Source organism: Coccinella septempunctata, chromosome 3 (assembly GCF_907165205.1).
Source record: "Coccinella septempunctata chromosome 3, icCocSept1.1, whole genome shotgun sequence".
Taxonomy (NCBI): domain Eukaryota; kingdom Metazoa; phylum Arthropoda; class Insecta; order Coleoptera; family Coccinellidae; genus Coccinella; species Coccinella septempunctata.
The window spans coordinates 42,477,378-42,497,942 of NC_058191.1; the positions used below are offsets into that span (position 1 = coordinate 42,477,378).

Consider the following 20,565-nt stretch of genomic DNA (forward strand, 5'->3'; position numbering starts at 1 on the left):
AATGGTGCCAAAATGTTCTGTTTTTCGTCGAAATGAAAATTGATTTGTTAAATTTCCAAGGTAGCTTTTTTCATGCTCTCTTCTTCACTGAAACTAATGAACCAAAGTTCGGAACATCGATATCACCTATTCCTATCGAGCAGCGCATCCCAGCGAGCACCTACGTATAGTTTTAGGTGGGAAGTTCAATTCAAACTTCCAATCCAGCATGAATTTCTTGTCTTCGTTCACGTTCAGTGCAAATCTGACCTTCCTTGTGTCTCACCGTGCGTTCTGCTCCATTAAAAAGCACGTTTATGGCTGTTTACAATGGGTTTTAATTATGTTCTGATTCAGGAATAGACTTTGTTTGTACAGAGGTGCACAGACGAGGAAGCTGCTGACGTTTGGTTTGCTCTGGAAAAACATGCGAGAGATAAGGTGAGTTAGGTGGTGGAAAACTGTTTGTTTTTCCGGTACAGAAGCCGGTTTAGAGGACGTTGGTAGATAGTGGATGGAAATTTGGACGTGTGTGGGTGCGCGCACACCTGTTGTGAATTCGCTTTTTGAACATTTTTCGATTATTTTTGCTTCACCACTCTTTATTTCCCTCTTTCAACCAACAAGTCAGTCGATTCGAGTTGAGAGGATGCTCTAAATTCTATACCAAATGTCATCGATTTATTCTCAGTGGTTTTCGAGAAAATCTATGTGAAAAACTCAGCAAAACATCTCAGCTCTAACTCTTGAGTTTGGATCTTGATTTCTGGATTTGAGTGGATAACTCGCTGTTAAAAAATATTGTAGTATCGAAGTACACTCAGAAATATCAATGAAATTTGAAAAAAAAAATAAATGACAAAATTCAAATCCTTCACGAATAGTATCACATTAATTATAATCATGAAAGTACTGTATGAAGGAAAAAGGTTCATTCTCCACTCAATCAACGAAGCAGGGCTCACTCTGTCGTACACCTAGGGTTGTCATGTCATGTGCTTCCTGAAAATTTCGGAGCACTAGAGCTTTCAGACTTTTCTGTGGTTTATGCCCTATGCCAAAACTAAACAAACTGTATTTCTCCTGAGTACCCATGACCTTCAAGTCTATGCTGCTTTTTATTCATATTGTTTTACATTATTATACTTTTTTGTAGCAAAGCTGATTCCCCAAAAGTTCGATGCTCGTTTTATCCTTCAGTTCCACTTCAGAGAGAATTCTATGACTACTTTTCTCTGGCATTTCGTGATCTTGCAATTTTTAATTCTTTGTGTACAATCACTTTTTGGACTATCTGAAATAGACCGTTCTTTCTTCCTTCCCAGGAGTACTGAAATTACACATTGTTATCCAATTTCTCTTGCAATCTTTACCAACAGTCTCACTACCAATTAAATATTGACTTTTACTCCGGTGAAATGTCAGTTCCCTCTGCCTGTTAGCGGCACCTTTCAAGTTCAATAGAAGGAAATGTTGGAAAGTTAAATATCAGTGGGAAAGGATGTTTCTCAAATTCTACAGATAATTCGATAACTTGACCTGATTCAATAAACCATAATGAATAATGAAGCAAAAATCATTTTTCTATTAGCCTAAACATAAGAAAAGTTTGAACGAAATTCTGTTTCATGTTGAAGCGATCTTCAAAAGAAATTCAAGGTATTGTTTTCAACTCATAAAGTTATTTATAAGAAACCAAAGTCCTACGAACGCCTCAACTTGCGTGGTTATTGATATTGTAAAAGTATCTGCAGGCTACATGATGTCATACCAAATTATACACTCAGAGACGCAGAAATATGAATTATGTCGATCATAAAGTTCAAGTGGCGTTAAAAAAACTGTTCTCGATTTCGGTACAAACACATTCTTGAATGAAATGAGATTTAACTGAACACTTCCTTGACTATAGGACCTCAATAAATCGAAAACCAGAATTAACTTCGAATTCTCAATACCTGAGTATGAGAAATTATCTTCCATGATGTCATTAGAATGATCCTGTTCATGAAGAGAATTTCTCTCCTCTGGCTTTTTTCTCATAATCACACTCAATTTCTTTGTTTCAACGCAACTATTTATAACCCACATTCAGAAAGCTGAATGTGGTGAAAAGTTCCAACCAATAATTGTTCATCGAAACTGTAAACTGTAATTGATACACGAATGCAATATTTGATCGACACGTTTGAGTTTAGTTGCAATTGCATTCTTTACCTTATTATTTCATCACGAGGAACTCTTTACCAATCGGAATTTCATCTCTTTGACAACCTACTTACTTCATCTCAAGAAAATTCTTGAAGAATACACAGAGAGTTTCATGAACATTGCGAACAAATTCAGTATATTAATCTTTGAGTTATTTGGAGCCTAAAAGGTCCTCTTTCTAAATTAGACGAGAATCACACATATGAATTTATGTATAGAGACTTCAATTTAACACGATGAAAATGTATAACATTGAATTCATCGGTTTTAATTCTTCATAGTGACATCTGACATAAATTGGGAGATCCACAAACCACTACAAAATCTGAATATCCGAACGTATTCATATTTTTCTGAACACAGCACGACATTCTTGATCTATCGTGTCACAGCAATCGTTTTGTAGGAGTGAACCTATTATGTTGCGACATGTCTAATGGAACAGATGCATTTTATCAATTCCATAGCAATTAATTGTTAGACGTTCAAGCATGAGGGCTCATACATAACTTATTCAGAAGATAAATAGAATTCCAATTTTTCGTCCGGAATAAAATTATTTCATTATCTACAGAAAATTTATCGTTTAAAACGAAAACAGCGATAAAAGTTATGAAAAAATCATTAAAGTTTCGACCTTTTTTATTGCACTGAAGATAAAATGTGAAATATGATCAAATTTTAGCGCGAAAAATTTTTGTACGGCTTCAAAACCAACACTCCTCGTACATTCCCAACAATAGTTTTCACTCGATATATTGGTGAATAGTTGTGCTAATCTATCAAGGAAGACAGTGCGTTGTAGAACTGTTAAAAAGAAATCCTCTTAATCGCAATGGTTTATGGAGTGTCACTTAACGAATCAACATAATTATCAATATGTAATCAACATACAGGGTGGCGCACATAAAACAGAACCTGAATCATTTTCAGTAGAAGCATATTTTCCAAAACGCACACACCTTTATTAATATCTCACAGGACAAATTCAAATATTGCTTTCTGCAAAATGTATTCATTACAAATTACATGGCTCACAAGTTCTCTTCTAGACTGTTTGGGAGCTATTTTATTGAATTATGCTAATAGATCATAACAGTAGAGTTTATTGATCTAGTGAAACACTTCTAGACAATCAATAAATGTAGTTCAATTGACCGGGAATCAATTGCACAAATGAACCATATACAATTTGCGACCAGAAGAAGCAGCACTAGATTTATTTGTTCTGGTACATTTGAGAATACCACTTATTTCTCAATGAATTGCCTCATTTCATTAGTTTCCTAGTTCCTGAAGCAATACTGGGTCATATCGTTTATTGATGTTAATGATCAACTTTCAACAGTATGACTAATCAAAGCATTATGCTGAATTGGAAGAAGAAGCATTGGAATTAGAAGAATGGAAATAAAAATGCACTCTTTTCGCTACGAAAATTCAGATTTAATTTCTCGATACACCTGTGGGGATTTCAAGCCCTCGACACAGAAGTGGCATACTATTTTTCTCGAATTTAAGTTCAATGTATAAGATTCAATAATTTTTGTAATGGTTCAAGTTTCGATTGAAATTGAGATTGTGTAGTATAACATAGAAATCATGAGAATAAATTTGGTTCAACTCCTTTATTTTATCACTTGGAGCTTTCTCATAAGTACACCTCACATCCCATAAATTCTATAATCTTGTAAATTCTATCAGGTTTTTCCACTTCAAACTTTCTCTAGACCATGATTATTTGAGAATGTTGCAAGAAAGTTTCGAGATATTTCAGGTTTATTCGAAAAACCCAAATTGCAACTATCGGACTATCGTTTAGTAGCATTTGCGACAGGGTCGTATTTAGCCCTTAGGTTTAGGGGACATGTAAGTATTTCAAAAAAATTAGACAATGTCTCGCTCGAAATCGAGATAATCATTTGTCACCATTTTATATTCAATTTCAGATGCCTTCGAATGGTTTTTCCTGCCTCCTCAGCTCATAAAACTTTGATTATTTTTATAATAAACCAGTGGATATAAACTAGAGACAATGTACGGTCAAATCTGTGTCGCCCTACTTAAGTATATGTCGATGACATTAGCGAAATGGATCTTTAATTCAATTTAAGACAGCGAAACGTTGGAAACAAACAGATTTTCGCGTTAACCAATAAGCCATCAGTATCTATATGTGTCAGGTTAATTAGTGTCCCAACGGTAAACAGAAAAAGAAACCTACTTCTCGACTCTATCGATTGACCAGTGAAAAGGTAGCTTCCGTTAACTGTAAACGTTATGATGCCTTTCTTCCCACACTTTTATGAGACATTAGCTGAATGGTAAACAGTGGCGTACATAGTGGAAAGTCCACCCACGTAAAATGAGAACCCACACAAAGATCCTTCGAAATATATTGAAATTTTAGTACCTAAGGAGTGCAATGAACAATAATTTTCCTTCTGTTCAATGGTTAACAATTTTTTTGTGAACTGTTAATTATTGTTGCTTGTGAAAAGTCCTGCCTATAATAGAGCAGCATTTACGTGCATCTCAACAATGCTCAGTCCTGCATTTATGGTTTCAGTACCTACATATTTATTTTATTGCTGACTCTACTGTTCAAGTATATAAATGGAAAATATTATTCAATATTCACGATGCTGATGTTTGAAACAGATTGAAACTTTGCACCGTAGATCTACTCAGCAGTATTATGGATGTTAGATGCCCCTGTCAGAGGCACAATAAATGACAATAATTGATAAGTAAAATAGAAAGATAAATAATCATTTCCTAACGACTACTACGTCTTGAAGACAAAGATGACCAAAAATTCCCAAAGAGTTGGGCTCAATTAAAACTTCCTCGAGACCGAACGGTTGTGCCGAAATGGATGAAATTCTCAGATTTATTACTAGAACAGTTGATCTTTCAGAATATGTATCACGTTTAGATCTACGATAATTTTTCTGGAAGATAAATCACTCTAAAGAAGACCTTTGAAAAATTGCCAAAAAGTTGGGATAAGTTAAAACTTTCTCAAGACCGAACGGTTGCGCCAAAAGGGATGAAATTCTCAGATTTATTACTAGAAGAGTTGCTCCTTCAGAATATGTATCACATTTAGATCTACGATAATTTTCCTGGAAGATAATCGACTCGAAAGATGACCTTCGAAAAGTTCCCAAAAAGTTGGGTTCAGTTAAAACTTCCTCAAGACCGAACGGTTGTGCCGAAATGGATGAAGTTCTCAGATTTTATACTAGAAGAGTTGATCTTTCAGAATATGTATCACGTTTAGATCTACAATAATTTTCCTGGAAGATAAATCACTCTAAAGATGACCTTCGAAAAATTCCCAAAAAGTTGGATTCAGTTAAAACTTCCTCAAGATCGAACGGTTGCGCCAAAAGGGATGAAATTCTCAGATTTATTACTAGAAGAGTTGCTCTTTCAGAATATGTATCACATTTAGATCTACGATAATTTTCTTGGAAGATAATCGACTCGAAAGATGATCTTCGAAAAGTTCCCAAAAAGTTGGATTCAGTCAAAACTTCTTCAAGACCGAACGGTTATGCCGAAATGGATGAAATTTCAAATTTGACAGTTATTGTTGAAGTATTGACTGTTTTTCCATGTTTAAAATTTTATTTTATGTGCGATTATAATATAATTGTAATGTAATGACTCCATTACCGCATATCGGATATGTGTTGGGGGATCGATTATAATATTCAGCGTGGGTATTTAGACAGTTATTACTTCAATAATTTTAAATTGTTTCAGTTAGGGTTCATAACGTTTGCAGGAGGTGTTTAATGAATTTGCCTCATCTTCATGATTAGAACATCCGTAGTATATTTTCATATATCATTGTTCTTCCCAGAATTGATTTACCTTAGGTAATTTCTTTGAATCCGCTTACATTTATTTGAAATGGAAGATGTTATCTTCACAATCGATTGAAATCAATATGTTTTCAGTCAGTAATGATCAATCTAAATGAATCTTTACGTTTTCTCGTTGCTGAAAAGAAAGAAATTCGAATCAATATGATTGAATTGTCTATTCCATTATTTCACCTAGAATTTTGGGCTAATTTGTCCACAAATATGCAAAACGCATCTGATAAGAAGCTCAATTTTCAATTTTTTTTCATTCTCAGGTGATCGTTGACGCTATTTCAATATGTCGAAAAGTGGGTACACCTGTGTCCGGCTGGTATTTGGCTGGTTGAACGTCTTCTTATGGGTAAGTACTTAACACTGGTAATTATTCATCGCAATTAACGTAAATTTCCATATCAATCATCCATTATACGGCCAACCAAGGTCACCTGACATAATATTAAATCTACACGTTTATGGTCTTATAATCATGAAAAATGCAATAGTTGAGCACAAATACGTAGCATCGTCGTGTCATTGGGAATTCCTGCACTCATTTAATGGAATTGCCTTTATAAATTAATGTATAACAGATTTTGCTCTGAACTATTGACGATTTGATAGTTTTCAAGTTAAGTTTATCAGCGTTTCTTAGATATTTCGAATTTCCTGTGTCAGTTTCGATGCAAATTCAAATCACATTGTCTGAATGAGTGGAGGTGTTGAAGGAAGAATTATAAAATATCATAAAATCATCTTCCGATCATATTCAAGAAAATGCCTTCTCCTGCCTGTCCTGCACCACAGGAAAGGTTATCGAAATGAGTTCATAAATAAATCAATGGACGAACGCTATCAATTCAGTGGTTCTACAAAGGCTGATCCTCTAACTGGGACATTGATTTAGGTCATTCAGTGACTCAAATCTGATCTGATCGATATAATAATTGCAGGAAGGGTTCACTTGATGTTCAAACAGGAAAACGGTCTTCTATTTGCATCATCAGGAAACTAGAAACGGGAATTCCTATACTGTGAATCATGTGAATGAATAATTTGGTGAAGAGAAAAACTTTTACGTTTCGTTTCAATTATAGGCACTCAAATTTAAATGTTCAAAATTTAAGGCGTTCTTTAAGATAAAACGTGAATTGTTTCTTGAACTAAATGAAAAATAACTTTTCTAGGTGTCTGCTTGTATTACACTCGGTATAGGAATATGGCTGAGAGTGTCATATGAAGGCTACGTCACACTTGTACCCCAATATGGATATCTCAGTGCGGATATAATTGCCATAGGAATTGGTGCTGTAGCCTTCACCCTATCATTTTTAGGCTGTTGTGGCTCTTTGTTCCAAAACAGATGCATGCTCATTGTGGTAAGTGAATTTCTCAATATCAGTCTAGGGTTTTCGAATTGGAAGTAAAAATAGAATGTCATTATCAGGTGTTTCAAAACTGTCTCAGTTTTTAAACAGCAAATCGATATATCAATCGGTCTAATTGATTGTGTTTTCAGTATTTCATTTTAGTGATTCTACTTCTTGTAGCTGAGATTATAAGCGGTACTGCGGCCTTCGTGTTCAGAGAAGGGCTTGCCCATACGGTGAAGGAAGAACTGAAGAATGGATTGTTGCTTCATTACAACCCCAATGTGACGGGACCTTATGGTTTACCAGCCATTTGGGACCATATACAATTGCAGGCAAGTGAAATTCCAGGTTTTTACGAGCGTTTCGCTCTACTTAGAGCATCCCCAGGCGTACGAAGATGGGGTGATGTTAATTTTTTTTTAATCGAGTGATATTTTTCAGTTCAGATGCTGTGGTGTGGAAAGCTATGAAGACTGGTACCTCATTGGGGCTTGGCCTACGGAAAGGTGGGTCCCAGACTCTTGTTGCCTCCCTGCCGTGAGGGAAAAAGGATGCGGAAGGACGGACGCTGATAACTGGTATGAAGGAGGCTGCTACCAGCCCATTTATGCCTGGTTTTTGAACAGATTGACCACCTTGGGAGCTGTGGGGATGATTGTCGCCTTTTTGCAAGTACGGAAAACACTTTATCCTTCAAATTGACGAAATTGCACTAGTTGAAATTATGAATATACAGGGTGGTCCAGATCGTAACCGAGAAATTTTAACCACGTATTCTACATCAAATATAAGCCCTAGTTTGTCATATAAACATACGTCGAGAAATGTTTCCTCTCCGAGATACGGGGTGTTAAAATTATAGAAAAAAAAATGTTTTTATTAATTACTCTTACACTGCTTGAAATATTTTTATGAAATTTGAGAAATAGGTTTTGAGCGTCAAGGAGCACTTTTTGCATAATATCATTTTTTTTTATTCTACCAGTGGCGTCCGTACTGCAGCGAGACGGAATATTTTCAGATGAAAAAATGATACGCCACTGGTTTTTCCGACAATAAAAATTGCTATTCAAATCCTTATTTACTTTGGGGAAAATTCGGTCTCTTGACTTTTTGCTGTATGAGGCTCCGTTTCCCGTTAAAAAAATAAAACACATTCTCATGCATGAAGAAATCGCCAAAATTTGATATGGTAGGTACATAATAATAATAAGACTATTTTTGCTATATCAAATTTTGTATAAATGAAGCGCGGGTAGAATGAGCGAGTGCAAAGCGTGGGTAGAAAAGCCAACCTGCAGAATTTTCTCGCACATCCTGTATAAGACCAATACAATAGATTCTGAGTTTTATTGATAAGTGTTATGAATATAACATACTTCATTTGCAGCTATATGGAATGATATCTGCCATGCTGTTGTTCTGTACCATCAAACATAAAATTCTGACGAGAAAGTACAAGTCTTATAGAGCATCATCGTAACACTGTAAGTTAGCACTCATTTTGAACCATATCCAATCTCGAATAAACAATATAAATTAAGAAGAAAATAACATTGAAAGAATAATTTTAATTCCAGGTAATTTGAAAAAGTCTGATTGGATTCTTCTGTGTTTGTTCGAATCTGAAGTAGGTACGGAAGGCCAAAGATATATGCCAAGATGTAAAATATTATTAATATATAGATACGTGTAGTGGATTATGTATTCCATATAGTATATAATGCATATTTTATTCCTTACTGATATTTTATACTTACTTATATAAATCGAATCGATTGATGTTTAATGAATATATTATGTTCTTTGTTTACCGATTTTTAAATCTCTTTTAGAAAATGTTTCCTGATGAAACTACTGTTTTCCTTTCTGATACAACCAAACAAAAAATGCCCTTTGTATGGAATCGGGTAAAAAATAAAAAAGCAACAAGAAAAAAGTCTATTTTATAACTTTATTGCTCACAAAAAATCAGTTCAGTAAAAATGGATATTTACAAATTATTCACAACCTGCATTTCTGTAATTATGTATCTTAAAAGTTGAAAAACTTAAAACGACATCTTCTCATCCATATCTCATAGAGATACCTCAATATCTTAACATTAAAAATAAAATCACACGATTCATCGATTATACAGATGGGTCCTAGGGATATAAATGTCTGTGAACCCATTCTTCAATTTCTCGCTCTGTAGACCATTTTTTATATCCCTATTCTTGTAAATTCCATTGGATCCGTTTTTTTGTGATGCTGTTCCGTCATCTTTCGTAATTCTAGAACCTGAAAATTTCGAAAATGCATGTGAAATTGAAGATCAGAAAAGATGTAATGGTTTCCTACCTTTCGATCTGAAGATTAGTTTTTCGAGGGACATAGTTGGACCTTCGATCACGAGGGTCAGCAAGAATCCTACCAAATACGATAACGTGATGTCTGAAGCTGTCATTGTTGCCTAGAGGGAAGAAAAATCCTCAACATTTTTTCATCGCAAAGAGATAAAGATCAGAAAATATAAAATAAAGTTCAACAGTGTAAAATGAAGTCTAAAAACGAAAGTAATTCAAGCGAAAAATCAGACTCACTATGGGAAAGAGTCCAGTATGTACAGGTCCTCTGTTGATCGCAGCAGTGTACATTTGAATAGCTCCATGACAAAGGAAAGCTGAATAGGTGACTCTATTGAGGAAAGTGAAAGGTTTCCAGGCCAATATGGGTTCTATCCATGCTGAAATATCGAAAATTGGAGTATTAGAATCTGAGCAAGAATAAATATAAGGGTTCGAATACACTGCTCAAAAATTAAAGTGAATAAGGAAAATAAGATAATGCATTGATACTATACAACACCAGATGACTTGCATATGGACCACACAAAAAAAATCATACCTACACCTAGGAAGAAACAATTTTCATGTAATTTTCCCAATGAAGCCATTGAGTTTGAGTGTCCTGAGGACCATATTTTGTGTATGTATAATACGCCTAGCTCTCCACGTGTTATGTACAGCAATATACCTACTTAAAATTTGATTCAAGTGTCAAAAGTGAGTTTTTTCTCTCTCGAATCGCTTCAAGTCATAAGCAGAGTAGATAGACTAACAACTTACAGCCACAACCCTCGGAGATTGCTATTATAAACCAGCTGATTATCATGCTCCAGAGCAGGTGATGAAATGAGCCGTATATTGCAGAGAAAATATGGTCCTTCTCCTCTACTGGTATGTAGAACATGAACGCCGTGATGTAAATCGAGATGGTGACCAAAACGAAGAATATCCAGCCAAAAGGAACCAGCCGTTTGGGCATTTTATACTCGGAGTTCTTAATTTTGTATTTCAGGTAGCCTGCAACTATTCCAACCAGGTAAGAGCTGGCCCTCATGTGGCTTGGAATGTATGTCGTTTGGAAGGTGTGATTGTTCACAGGATCCCTTAAGAATCTGGAAAAAAAAACATTTTTAGGTTCGAAAACTTGAATCTCTCAGATAACCGATGAAAAATATGAGTTTGAGTCACTTTAATGCATGTAGAAAGTAGTGTAGTAGTAGGTACTTCTTTTAAAACATCTATAGTTCCATTATCTCCACACAAGGAATAATCAGAAAACTGCGCGAAAAATCGAAGAACTTTTTCAGAAACCCACGAAAAACGAAGAGATTGAAAGTGGGTACCTATATCAAGGTAAGTGATATGATCTTTCACTGATTTTCGACAAGTATACTCACTTCATGTACAAAAGAAGCATTGGTTCCTCTTTTTCCACCAGAATAATACTGAATGGTACAAGCACAGACAATATGATCAAAACTACCATGAAGGTGATGCCAAGTTTTGGTTTCTTCCAAATAAAATACGCCAAGAATGGCAGCATCAGAAAATAGTGAATCTCACATGTGAGATACCAGGACTGAAACAAACACTGAAAAAACAATTAATTAAGAATTAAGCATTTTGAAACTCCCACAGTGGCTTTCATAAAAAATTGAAAACTTTACTACTCCTAACTTCATTTTGAGGCTAATGTTTACCTCAAATAATGTGAACCCAACCTTTTACTTACCAAGTTTTCCGGATTCACATAGTTATTCAAGTAAAGAATGTTTGCCCACCAACTTGCCATACACCTATCATGTTCTACCCCTATCCTTTCGTCCCAGAAAGGTCCTTCGCCAAGTTGAACGAAAATGGTGCAGTAAAAACCGAGAACTGCAGCATATGTTGGGGTTAATCTAAAAATTCAAGTTAAATTTAGTTGATTTAATGTGGTTTCATTATATTTTTGTGGGTAAAAATGTACTGCTTACCTCAGGAACCTGTGCAAATAAAGAAGACCAACATCGATCATTTTCTGTCGCTTATCAAACTCAAGCAACATCAAGTAGCATCCCAAAAATCCAGAAATGGTGAAGAAAGTATCGACGACTATTGGGCCGTTCAGCAAGAGAATGAACGGAAACACCCTGTAACACTGCCAAATTCCGTATTTGTTAGCTACTAGGACTAGCGGAAAATATACTGGAATTCATGATTGGAAGAAAAAAGCTAAAATCAAAATGTTCTCGTTTGAATTTACCCGCGCTCAGTTATTTACGTTTCGTCACAGATTTAAGGCTCTCCTATTGGTTCACAGAAATCCACGTCAGTCGCTGACGTTTAATCACAGAACTTTTCTGTGGGATTTTCAGTGGTTGTTCTGGATTTCATAATATTTCATTTTGGTATTGAGAAAAATATGTTTTCGAATGTTTTTAATACTCACAGCTTCAACAAATGATGGATTGGAGAGTGGTGAACTTATGTAAAACATAATACGGTGTCCCATTATCACCAGGAACATCGTCAGTACTTTCATTCCATTCATACAGTCAAATCCATGTTCGTTAGTCTTGAAGGTCGTCAATTTTTCACAGGTGTTTGAAAATGAGAAGCATTTCAAGACTTCATGGGTGGTACCTGTTCAAGAAAAAGACATTTTCAATAAATGAAACCTCCAGAGCCTCAAAATCCATGTTCCTTTCTCTACCATCTTATCAGACTCGTACAGAGTCTGCAAAAGACAAAATCTTTATGAAAATGTTTCGAAAACATTCTAATTTTGGTCATTCTTTAGGAAATTGTATGAGATGATGCTTTCTTCTTGATATGTCCTTATAGATTTTTTTATTCAGAATTAGGTTGTTTGATTGTCTTTCCCGGTAGGAAGGTTATGAGATAATTGTTGATGGTTGAATATTTTCTGTTCAAAAACTCACCAGAGAATTTGCTAGTTTTTCCTTGTTTACTGTTTATATCGTAAATTGTACAACCAATTCCCAAAAGAATTAAAGCAAGCATAATCCCCCTGAAACAAGGTTAATTTTTCACTTCGTAGTCTCAAAATTCCATCGTGAATAGTGATTGTAACATTCCATTGTAATGCTACAAAAATTCTTCATTTTAACTCACATGTAACAAAAATCAGCTGTAGTAAAATTGAAATTTCTCCACACTTGGCAATTTCTTGAATCCACATGAACGTCTAAGGCAAAAGGAAGTTTTTCTGCCACCTCCCCAATCTTTTTTCTCAATACCCATTGTAAATCTGTGTGACTGCATGTGGAAGGGAGACAAAAAGAAAAATAATTCTCATCTCTCGACTGTTTCGATCCGTCTTGGGCGTAATTCTAAAAAAAATTGGAATTTTTCTGATGAGTTTTGAAGCGTACTGTAGATCCTTTCAGAAGGTCAATCGTTTGTTGGCTTGAGCGATGGAATCATCTGAACAAATTACTTCTGGACTCCCTCATAAAAGCATTAAGTTTGACCATATTTGGATTTTTTGGAGAAAAATTGAGGGTATACTCAAACCTTAGACATAGTTGATCCCTCAAGAAGTGGAAAACCATAATTTAACAAATAATTTCGAATATGAAAAAGTTTTTAGTAAGTATCTCGAAAAAAATTGAAAATGATTTACTTATACCCAAAATACTGAGATTTTCTTCATTGTAAGCTCTAGGTGAATCATCTTTAAAATAGAGATTCATTTAATACGATTCCAGATCAATTCTTAAATTTATATTATGAGGGATATTTATTATGAGAGAATAATATTCATCATTTCTTTTCCTCAACGCCTTTCGCTTTCAGAAATCATAAAAATTGACAAAATTCTTGTTCCATCTTCAACCACATCCGCATCTTCGAGGTTATCAAGATATTGGAATGAGCTAATTGATTTATGGACTATAAGAGAGGTGGGTTGGAAGAATGTTTTTATATTTGCTAATCCTGAAACTGAAACTGATTCTGACGAATAGGATTAAAGTGCTCAAATCTAGAATTTCCAGTTCTACTCAACACGTTGATTTTTCTTGTCTATCCGTTCCTTAATTGGTCAGGAAAAGAATGAAGGAGTCGTTGAATATTATATACACGTGTTCTCTCTTCAAGGATCAACTACCCCATATCGTTATCGAAAAATACGAATATTTTTTCCATACCAATAAGTTTTCTGGGTTCGATCATTCGACATAATTTACTCAATTAACAATTCTTTATCATAATGAATATACTCCATATTAATATTACGAATCTGAAGGTGAAAACCAGTCATATTAACCGAATACGCATAAAGATTTTTCCATCAAGTTTTATGAAATCTCCGATAAAAATTTCAAGTTATACCCAATAATTTATTTACATAGATACTGCGTAATTTTGGCTAGGTTTTTTCGGCAATGATGACAACTGAACAGTCAAGACCTGTTTCTTCGACGTCTCATCGTCGAGATGAAAAAAATTAATGTCAAGTCAATGCCCGATCTTATTTTTCATTACTTCAATTAATCTTTCGAATTGTTCGTATACAGCGATCAAATTAGGTACGTTCTGTTCTGTTCAGTGACGAAACAGCCAATTAGCCAAAAAATTTATTATATTCCATTCAACATTTCCAAAAAAAACACTGATCCTCAATTATGAGAAGCTCGCTATTTTGGAAATGAGCACTTATTCCTCACAGATGTTTTGATTTCTAGAAGGTGTTCGGCCATGGCAGTCAAAATAATAACATGCATGGTACATGCTGCTTTCTCCATAAGTTCCTTCAACCTTACAGTAATATAGGTACAAATCCAATAGATTGGAAAATCATCAAATACTCTCTGTTTTATTGAATTCCCTGCAAACTACACAACAATTTCATTGAAAGAATAAGTTGAAGAGTTGCTCTTTCAGAATATGTATCACATTTCCATCTACGGTTACTTTTACTGAGAGAAAAACTGCTCAAACTCAAACGTTGATTATCGAAAAGTTCCTAAGCTAACTTCAGAGTTCAGAATAGAAAACACAGAGACTTTCTCTTTCTCTATGGATCAACATAAAATGAGGTAAAAGAAGAAATACGTTCGAACACAGAATTTGATAGTCCATAATCTTCTCAATAGGAAGATTTCTTTGATCATCAAGAGTAAGATAAATTTTACTGACTCACCGCTATTTTCAACCAGGTGGACATATTGAAAATGTTCTCATACTTGTCGTATTTGAGGGAGTAGTATTTTTTCACAGCGATGGGTTCCAAAGGGTTGATCTTGAAGTGAGCCATGCAGTGCTGTCCTGAGAATCCAATCTCAGTGGGCAACTTGACCCTGACACATTCGTCGAAATTTCCGGTATCGTAAATTGATCCTATGAAGAGTCCCGAAGGAAACTTCGAGCTGGCATCAAACACTAAAAAAAATAGTGAGTTATGAGCTGATATAGTATATAACTAAAATTCGCAAACTTCAGATATGAAGTCATGTTTCATTCAACTGTGGTAATGGGTCTTATCTCCGAATCAAAGGAAGAATAGCAACATATCATTAAAGAAATCAATTCAAATTTTTTTCGTTTATAGTGACCAGATCAAGTTGAGAGATTAACTCATCGACTGACGTCAAGCTCCAATACGAAAGAACACTGACAAGTCCTCGGAAATTTACAGCTTTAAATCCGCAAACATTCCATCAGAAGATCTTGTTTTCTTTGGTGCTTGCGAGGCATATACAGGGTGAGTCTTTGACTGGTACAAATATTTTAATAGTTTCAAACGAAACACAGACAAGGGCTGTTGAAATCCATACAAAAATGAAATCTCATGAAATAAAGTGGATAAATAAAATATTTTCATCCTGTCCTAAACAATCCCGAAAATTTCCTATATCTATAGGTTTTCCCAATGGTGCCTATTTATCGATTGGTAATGATCTGTTCCGCATTTTTTTCCATTCTTTTCGTGCGTTATTAATTAACAGAGCGAGTATGGCAGTCTGTAATCACCTTGATCGAATGTAAAACAAGAATTTAATGTGAATTATTATAATAGCGAGTTCAGCACACCTATCATCACTCCAAATAACCAGAGGCGAAATATATTCATGAATTTCGGAGAAAAGTAAAATTTGACGTCTTTTGAAAACATTCCTCTTTTTTCAGCAGAGGTTTAAGGACAAAAGTAATAGTGTTTTTTACTTCGCGGACTTTTTCACAGCAATCATTTCAAAACCAATAAATTGTTGCATATTAATCGATATAGATCGAACAGTGTAATTTTACGCTGTCTGAAACTTGGTCTATAAATTATGTAAGCCGTTGTAAAAAACCGCCGAAGACAAATTTCTTGGATGAATTGAATGGATAAGCAGTTGGGCAGTTTATCTTGAAACTTTTTTAGCAATCCTTATTGGGAGTGGAATTTATTTTGTGGAATTTTCAATTCGAATTTGTTCTTCCTATCGTGGGCACACTACAAGAATGTCATCAGTATACAGGGTATGAATGAATAGTTTGAAGGGTGATTCCTTGTCGAAAAATACTGATGGACTTTTATATAAATTATTTTTGGGCAGCCCCCTGAAGATCTAATGTTAATTTTCCACCTGGTGGTGTTTCACTACTTATAAAATATCATCCCTATGTGCTCTGAATGGATCAAGATATTAAGTATAAATTTTTCAATGATGTAATATGAATACGTAAAAAGTTTCTCGAGAAACTAATTTTAGGGGCTGCTTTTTCTAAGCCTGGCATGTTACAGGAGAGCACCACACAAATTCTTCAAAATTGCTTTTGAGATGCCATCTTTAGGCAGCTCTTACTAAGCAGGAGCTATTCCCAAAAAAAAAATGTATATGAGACAATTCAATGGGTAGTAAACCCTTAAATTTTCTGCCACTATTCATTGTGCCCAGTTCATTATTCATATCCATGCTTCAAATATTTCTATGCTGTGGTAATTTTTGATTCTCAGTAGTTCAAAGCAAAAAATTATAGGTTATTGAAAAAATTTCATCAGACAAATTCTTGAGCGTCTTTGAGGTTCCCTGTAATGCTATATTTCGTTTCTAATTATGGAACCTGTATATTAGTCTACCCTGTATGAACAGTGGACTAACAAGTTATGGAACTGGTTCTCACAAATTTTTATACGTATTCAAAATAAAAGAACTTTAGTCTGCGAAGAACTGCAACCCTCTTAAGCCTTCCCTTATAAAGCAGGTACAAATTGTCTACGCATCTTCCCAACTCAATTAAACTACAAAATATTAAGAAAAGAAATTTTCTGGATGTAGAATTCGATTTTTCACTTACTTCTTCAGTTAATAGTAAGAAAATTACTCAGTTACTCATAAAAATTGTGAATGAGAAGGTTTACTGTATTATACCATGTTAAAACATGCATTTTTCGAATAACCTCTCAAAATGAAATTTAAGCTCGTCATTTGATTGATGTAATCGAAAATCAATCCATCTAACCGAAAATAAAATTCCTCTGAATAGATTTTCTTCGAGAAAATATTAGAGATTATTTTCATAACGCAAGGCTAAAAAAGTAAGTCACTAATAACAAGTATTTCTGCATAATCCTCTTTCCACCCCAAATGAAATCGAAGATCTGAAATTTCTCCCTTATCTCAATATCAGAATGAGATCTACACTAAATTTTAAATATGAAAATCGAAATACTTTCAAATTATTTCAAATAAAATTTTGAAAGAAAAAAACCAACAGGAATCAAACAAAAATTCTAATATTTTCTATTGGATAAAGTGATCTACCATAAAAAAATTAATTCAGGATGAACAGAAACATTTTTCATGACTTAAAAAAAAATAATAGTAGATTTTATGAATTACTGAAGCAATAAGGAAAGGCACCCCCATATACAACTGGATCAAAATTCAACGTTCATCATACATACTATCAGTGGCCCAAACAGTAAATTTCGAAAGCTCCTGCCGGTAAAAAAGACTGTCATTCCTGCACCTCTCATTCTCCGAATAAACAGTAGGAATCAGATAATCCAACAGATCTACAGTCCTATTGTCGACGATCACATCAAACTCCAAACTCACTGAACCACCCAGGCAACAGATCAACACCCCCAAAAAGGAGAACCTCATTTTGCACGGTCAAATAGACGAATGAAAACAGAAACAAAGTCGGTAACCAAATTATATAGACGGGTTGAGCATGATTGTTTTGATATTCGCTCAACAACTCGAGGTTGTCTTAATCTAAACTAGAGGAGTTCATTATACCGAACGATGTAAAAAATTATGGTTCGCTTTAATGATATGCGGTTAGGGAAAATTTGAATGTGGAAATTTTTCGCAAAAAAAAAATAATTTGCGACATTTTTGCGTAAGTAACCAACATAAAGTAATTCTTCACTTTGTCTTCAACATGTACCTACTATCTAATGTGATTAAGGTTCCTATAATAATAAGAATCAAAACTATTCGGCAGATGACTTTTGAGAAAATTGATGTTCAACTGGATCAGATCGATATTTTGGGAAGTATTTGAATAATGTTTATATAAGTCTGCTTCTATCTTTGTTGAAATGAAATATTAGTTTTTCTTCAGATACACAAGATACAAAATACAGCTTTGCAATCTAAGAAGACATCCACCTTCTTGCACAATCTGCTCAATTTTTTTCTGAAGACGCCAATGTTTATCCCAACAACTAGCTCCAGCTAGATCAGGGATAATTTCATAGTTTCGTGTCACTTAGATTGTTTGCATGCTCAGATTAGAATTCCGATGTTCGATGTACTCAGCCTTTGATCGGAACCAGAGGATTCTCACAATTTCATAAGAAAAAACAACAGTCGTATTGTATTGAGCAAGCATTTGCTCAGCGAACTGGAAAACAGGAAGATACAGCCTTCGGCCATATTTTATCATAACATTACAATGACTTCCTCCAACGCACATGATTTGCATTTAATAAACCCTGGTAATGAAAACTGATACAATTTTCAGTTGTATCCATAATCGAAATTACTGAATTCAGAGCCTTGAATTCGAAATGAATGCGACCATCCAAAATCCGAAGTGCATATCTCCACTAGAAAGTCCTCTAGGACATCAGGCAATCAAACTGAGATTGTGACTAATTGTTAATAAAGAAGATAAGTCACGAATACAGTGCGTTTCAACAATAACTTAACACTCTCTTTGCATCCCTGTAACTGCTACCCCTAACGGGGGTGAGCAAAACTCCTTGATTTTGAAGAGGGGTGGGAGATGTGACGATACCTCATGGTGAAGATCTTATCGAATACTATCTGATCCTGAAATTTCGCTTCAAAATCCATCGATAACGAAATGACAGGTAAAGTAGTGAAAGAGTACTTATTTTTGTGATGAGTTTATTAAATGCTGAAAATGAGCACCTATTACTTCCATGCAGTAATATAAGTGTTGCTGAAACCTTCACGTACATTACTCAAGATTTTTGGTGTATACTCCATTCACTTTTATTTTAGCAGTCGGTTGGCCATGGAAATTTGACACATTTCACTCTGTATAGTACGAATATGTGGGGTTATGACGCTTGTCAAAACATTTTTGGGTTTTAAGTCAACGCTATGTTGCCCGTTCTACGTAAAAGTTTCTGTTATTACGTATTTTATCACAATGTCGAATTTCTTCGGAAAATATGTGACGAACATAGTTGAAGTTTATACAAACTGATTGAAGGCATACCAAGTCCAGTTATTTGCATGGAAAATACAAGAGATCAGTATAATATCATAATATGCACTAGCTTGAGGAGAGTTGATGTTCTTTGGCTAAAGTTAGAATACGTTACATCAGTTGTAGATTTCAAAAATATCAACCCGAAGATGAAATGCATATGATGCAGTGGTTGGGAATGGGTATCTCCCGAACACACACCACACAAACACAATTCACACTCAAACACACACACCACACTCAAACACACACACACCACACTTACACATCCACCCCACACACACCACACAAACACAGACACACACACACCCCACACAGACGCACACCACACACGCACATCACACACGCAAACCACACACACACACACGCACACCCCACACACAAACGCCTCACACACACACCCACACACACTCCACCCACACACCCCACACGCCACACACTCGACACTCAACACTTGACACTCGACACTCGACACTTGACACTCGACACTCGACACTCGACACTCGACACTCGACACTCGACACTCGACACTCGACACTTGACACTCGATACTCGACACTCGACACTCGACACTTGACACTCGACACTTGACACTCGACACTTGACACTCGACACTCGACACTCGACACTCGACACTCGACACTCGACACTCGACACTTGACACTCGACACTCGACACTCGACACTTGACACTCGACACTCGACACTTGACACTCGACACTCGACACATGACACTTGACACTCGACACTTGACACTTGACACTTGACACTCGACACTTGACACTCGACACTCGACACTTGACACTTGACACTCGACACTTGACACTTGACACTTAACACTTGACACTTAACACTCGACACTCGACACTTGACACTCGACACTTGACACTCGACACTTGACACTTGACACTCGACACTCGACACTCGAAACTTGACACTTGACACTTGACACTCGACACTCGACACTTGACACTTGACACTCGACACTCGACACTTGACACTCGACACTCGACACTTGACACTCGACACTTGACACTCGACACTTGACACTCGACACTTGACACTTGACACTCGACACTCGACACTCGACACTTGACACTCGACACTCGAC

General features: G+C 35.5%; 2 protein-coding genes across 2 annotated transcripts; one reads left to right on the forward strand and one right to left on the reverse strand.

The window, feature by feature from the left end:
- Positions 1 to 210: 210 nt before the first annotated feature.
- LOC123309922 (tetraspanin-9-like) lies at positions 211 to 9,251 on the forward strand. The gene is made up of 7 exons (XM_044893232.1): positions 211 to 420; positions 6,344 to 6,429; positions 7,253 to 7,444; positions 7,585 to 7,770; positions 7,880 to 8,110; positions 8,829 to 8,925; positions 9,019 to 9,251. The coding sequence occupies exons 2-6, from the start codon at positions 6,367 to 6,369 to the stop codon at positions 8,919 to 8,921; spliced, it is 765 nt and encodes a 254-aa protein (XP_044749167.1). The 5' UTR covers positions 211 to 420; positions 6,344 to 6,366; the 3' UTR covers positions 8,922 to 8,925; positions 9,019 to 9,251.
- Positions 9,252 to 9,365: 114 nt separating this feature from the next.
- On the reverse strand, positions 9,366 to 17,883 carry LOC123309921 (nose resistant to fluoxetine protein 6-like). Its single transcript, XM_044893231.1, has 12 exons — positions 17,669 to 17,883; positions 14,918 to 15,156; positions 12,886 to 13,103; positions 12,693 to 12,781; positions 12,200 to 12,393; positions 11,745 to 11,908; positions 11,501 to 11,669; positions 11,166 to 11,359; positions 10,549 to 10,880; positions 10,024 to 10,166; positions 9,782 to 9,893; positions 9,366 to 9,721 (listed from the first exon to the last, which is right to left on the reverse strand). Exons 1-12 carry the CDS (start codon positions 17,868 to 17,870, stop codon positions 9,564 to 9,566), a joined length of 2,214 nt encoding a protein of 737 aa, XP_044749166.1. The 5' UTR covers positions 17,871 to 17,883; the 3' UTR covers positions 9,366 to 9,563.
- Positions 17,884 to 20,565: the final 2,682 nt, after the last annotated feature.

Coding starts and splice junctions, on each gene's coding strand:
- LOC123309922 (XM_044893232.1), top strand. CDS start 6,367: ATGTCGAAAAGTGGGTACACCTGTGTCCGGCTGGTATTTGGCTGGTTG. Junction 7,445..7,584: donor ACAGATGCATGCTCATTGTG/GTAAGTGAATTT, acceptor TTGTGTTTTCAG/TATTTCATTTTAGTGATTCT. Junction 8,111..8,828: donor TGATTGTCGCCTTTTTGCAA/GTACGGAAAACA, acceptor CTTCATTTGCAG/CTATATGGAATGATATCTGC.
- LOC123309921 (XM_044893231.1), bottom strand. CDS start 17,870: ATGAGGTTCTCCTTTTTGGGGGTGTTGATCTGTTGCCTGGGTGGTTCA. Junction 11,670..11,744: donor TATTTGCACAGGTTCCTGAG/GTAAGCAGTACA, acceptor TTGAATTTTTAG/ATTAACCCCAACATATGCTG. Junction 10,881..11,165: donor ATGCTTCTTTTGTACATGAA/GTGAGTATACTT, acceptor TTTTTTTTCCAG/ATTCTTAAGGGATCCTGTGA.